Source organism: Cibotium barometz, chromosome 21 (assembly GCF_041138505.1).
Source record: "Cibotium barometz isolate CiBa-2024 chromosome 21, ASM4113850v1, whole genome shotgun sequence".
Classification (NCBI taxonomy): Eukaryota; Viridiplantae; Streptophyta; class Polypodiopsida; order Cyatheales; family Cibotiaceae; genus Cibotium; species Cibotium barometz.
In genome coordinates this window covers 32,871,059-32,875,134 of record NC_141066.1, presented here as the reverse complement: position 1 = coordinate 32,875,134, position 4,076 = coordinate 32,871,059, and the positions used below count along the sequence as shown (strand labels likewise).

General features: G+C 43.4%; 1 protein-coding gene across 1 annotated transcript; it reads right to left on the bottom strand.

Annotated features, from left to right (window-relative positions):
- Positions 1-364: 364 nt before the first annotated feature.
- On the bottom strand, positions 365-2,258 carry RPL27 (ribosomal protein large subunit 27). The gene is made up of 3 exons (XM_086815670.1): positions 1,904-2,258; positions 924-1,025; positions 365-842 (listed from the first exon to the last, which is right to left on the bottom strand). Exons 1-3 carry the CDS (start codon positions 2,201-2,203, stop codon positions 648-650), a joined length of 597 nt encoding a protein of 198 aa, XP_086671796.1. The 5' UTR covers positions 2,204-2,258; the 3' UTR covers positions 365-647.
- Between the last annotated feature and the right edge of the window lie 1,818 nt (positions 2,259-4,076).

Sequence of the window (4,076 nt, the reverse complement as noted above, 5' to 3'; positions counted from 1 at the left end):
CACTTGAGCCTACAGCACAGTGCATGATGCCAGCCAATGAAGACACTGATGCACACCAGCTGGAGAATGTGTGATTGGCTGGACAGTAAGAAGAACCTGCCATAAGTGTTCCAGGGTGTAGGCTTCAACATGGTATATCCTTCATGTACACAGAAACACATGCTCCTGCATCTTGAGTGCACACAGTCCTTCTTGGCTTGGTTACCACAATCCTGGCAAGCTATGGGGCTTGTGCCTCTAGCAGCAGATTTGTGTCTCAACACCTTGACACCTACGGCATCTCACACATGCCACTCCATACAAGTAGGTTCAAGATAAGTCCCACACTTCAATGCTCACATCTTAATAATAGCCACACCTCATAGACGATCCTCATGTTAATGTTGCCAGAGTGTTTTACCATTATGAAAAAATTAACAGCCAAGATTTCTTGTGTGCGTGGATTTGTGTCATGTATCAATTGAGACATACGTGGACTTCCCAGTGCATTAATAACAATAGTGATACACACATTTGTATCATAGATAGAAGAGCTTGCACAAAGAGAGGGATACTAAGTACAAATTCCTCCCAAGATAATGTCCTTTTTTTCTCTGTTCCATAGAAGAAGAAAGCTACCACTTAGGGGGACCTCTTCTTACTTTGACCTAGCAAAGAGCTTTCTCTTCAGAATCTTGTACATCCTTTGCAGAGGCTAAGGCCAAAGTGGGAAGAGAAGTGGGAACTTCTAGTCCTGCTTTGTATGCTTTGGTTTGCGCACGTTTAAGGCGGAAAAAATCGCGCCTTTTCACTTTCCTGCTGTTAGGGTTCTCTGGTTGTTCCACTTTTGGGTAAACACTGACCTGCAGAAACATACAAGCGCATGCATGTTGAAGGTGCAAACTCAAACTTACAGTAGCATTTTAAAATTGGAAGCAACTTACTTTCTTTCTGTCGGGCCCAAACTTCTCAAACTTTACTACTCCATCAATCAATGAAAACAAGGTGTAATCTCTCCCCAATCCAACATTATTCCCTGGGTGGAACTGCAAAGCCATATCAACAAATAAATCCTTAGAAAAAACAAAAATGAAGGGGGTGGGGGTGGGGGTGGGGGTGAGGGTGGGGGCAACTCATGTGTTAACTTTGTGGTCTCAGGGCTGGGTTTGACACAGACGCATTCCCCTCTTCAGATGGGCTTCCGAGTGCAAGTCCACACAAAAGGAATAAGGTAGCTGCAATGAACTTTTCAGGAAAAGGGCCCATCCTAATAGTAGGTCATCACCAGCCTCTCAAGCCGATGGGATGGATTTTGATTCATATCAAGTGCACAAATCTCTGCCCTTTTTGCCTCATGTCCAGCCTCATGAGGAGGCATCTCTCGTTTGTGGAGCCAGTCGTGAATCGTCATGTGGACAACTGGGGTTTTCCGCCAAACATTGGACCCCGGCATTACCTCAGGGTAAACTTTCTGCACTGCTTGGCAGTGGCTTTGGATCAATGGAGACACAAACCAAACTCTGGTATAATGATGCTCTTAAAGCAAAATTTAAGAGTAATATTATGATTGATGGAGGTAATGTAGTCCCCTGCAATTCTGATTCAGAAAAAGACCACTTATCTAGCTGGTCTCAATCAACAATTGAGTTCTCAACATATGAGACAGAGTAAAACCCATTTTTCTGGGTGACAGCGGACCACTGTATTCCACAAGTGCAGGAGACCCAAGATAGCTGTACCTCAAGGGCTAAAAATGTCCAGACCTACAAGTTTCTGCTGGCTAAAACACGTGTAGAGGCATGTGAGTGCATGTGTGTGTGTGTGTGAGAGAGAGAGAGAGAGAGAGAGAGAGAAAAGGGGGGGGGGCGGGGGGGGGGGGGGGGGGTTGGAATTTGAGATATGCAAGGGTGAGGCAAGACGTTACCTTGGTGCCGCGCTGGCGGATGATGATGGAACCGGCTTTGGCCGCCTGGTCGCCGTAGATCTTGACCCCGAGACGCTTGCTATTGGAATCGCGGCCGTTCTTGGTGCTGCCGGAACCCTTCTTGTGGGCGGCCTCGATGGTGAGCGGGAGGGTCAGCAGGCGCCTGCTGCTTGCCGGCAGAGGTAGAGGCAGGAAAGCGGCACCCTTGAAACAGGCGTGTGAGGACAGGGAAAGGCGACCCATGTTGAGGGTAGAAGCTAATGTGCTCCCTCCTGCGGTTGGTGGCGCTCCTGTCGCCATTGCTGCTACACACACCGGATAGAATGAATTCAAAGCCAATTCTTCAGAATGATATATTTAATCTTTTTAAAAATTGTTACCATCTTAAGCCTTACTTAACTAGAAGGCTTGGGCAGCTATGGAAGAAAAAACATTAAGGTGGACTTGCATCAATAGAGAATAATGCTGAATTACTATTTCAAACCAAAGTTACAAATTGATGTCCACTCATGCACTTCGGCAAGGAGCTTTGATGGCAATCTAGGTAGATTCTGGACTGAAAATGACATGCACATACAAGTGCTCACAACGCATGAAGATAGATTGATCTCGATATGAAATGAAGATAGCCGAACTAGTCTATATACACTATCGAGGGTTAGTCATAACCATCTAGCCACATATGGCCGACATCCAGTGTCTATTGTTGGCGGATGCCCAAGTGCTCATCAACACAACGGCTACACCTCATAAGGGGGCCTAATAGAGCAACCTATCACCTACACAATGACAGTGAGGAGGGTGGAGCATTGATTTCTAACAAGCTCTGCATGTGGTTTTTCTTGTTCATTTAAAATCTATAACAAGAGGGAGATGCATAGGTTTGAGAGCATGTTAATATATTTCTAGAGACACTATGTGGTTAGCCTAGTCAATGAAACTATTTGTTGAAGAAATAAGGTTTTGGTGTTTAACACATTGGAATGCCTAATGCCTCTACTATTTGTTGAAGAAATAAGGTTTTGGTGTTTAACACATTGGAATGCCTAATTCCTCTACTATTTGTTGAAGAAATAAGGTTTTGGTCATTGGAATGCCTAATGCCTCTACTACCTCAGAAAAATCCTATCTTACAATTTATTGTATTCATGACATAAGGACCACCATAGATCTTTATTTTACACTTAAAAAATTATATGGAGATAGAGTTCATGTGTCTGTTTTTGAGAGAGAGATTTATTAGCTATGGCAAAAGGGGGAGAGATGGGCTATTGAGAAGCAATAGATGTAGAGAGAGATTAATTGGCTATGGCAAAAGGGGGAGTGATGGGCTGATCAGAAGTAATGGATGGAGAGAGAGAGAGAGAGAGAGAGAGAGAGAGAGAGAGAGAGAGAAGGAGAGAGAGAGTTGCTTGCTATGAGAGATACTCTTGCTTGCATGCATAGAGATCTCTATGACAAAGAATTGAAACGTTGGCTACTCACGTGTATAGAGAACTAGGTAATAGAGAATCGAAATGTTGGTGATGTGTATAGAGAACTCAGTGAGATAGAATTGAAATTTCGCATCAAGATAAATTAACACAAAGGAGAGAAGTAGGGGGAGCTTGCAATTGTGTGTGTAAATCATCCCATACACTACATTACTCCTATGAGCATCTATATATGATGATGTGAGTTCTCTAGTTTAGTGTAATTGAGTGCAAGGGACTTCAGGGAAAGAGACACAAATAATCAAGCGCAAGGGAGAGACACCGAGTACTTGCGATTTGAGAGAGAGAGAGAGAGAGAGAGAGAGGCAATAAGCATTGGGATTTGAGAGAGAAAGGGTGAGAGTCAGATAGGGAGCAAAAAGCAACTCCTTTTATTTATTTATTTTTTTAATTATGCAAATTAAGCCTCTATCGTCTTTCTTTCTCCAAACTAATATAAATCAACATTTTCCACTCAGTGCATGGCCCCAACTTATAAAGAGGGTTATAATTTTAACCCCACTAAGGTGAGGAGAGCCTCAGAAAAAGTATGCTTCCACCCCTTTGTAGTAAGTTGATGAGAGCTTCATTGCCCTATGAAAACGATCGTTAATGATTGACAATGCTTTAGGGGGCAATGTTATCAAATAGTGATGATGATGTTGAAAGGAGAATCAAGGAATAGGTAGGGTAAGTGGTCC

Bases quoted from the DNA above. Each gene is read 5' to 3' on its own strand.
- RPL27 (XM_086815670.1), bottom strand. From the start codon at position 2,203: ATGGCGACAGGAGCGCCACCAACCGCAGGAGGGAGCACATTAGCTTCT. The intron at 1,026-1,903 runs GTAACGTCTTGC...ATGGCTTTGCAG, and splicing joins TCCGCCAGCGCGGCACCAAG to TTCCACCCAGGGAATAATGT. The intron at 843-923 runs GTAAGTTGCTTC...ATGTTTCTGCAG, and splicing joins TTGGGCCCGACAGAAAGAAA to GTCAGTGTTTACCCAAAAGT.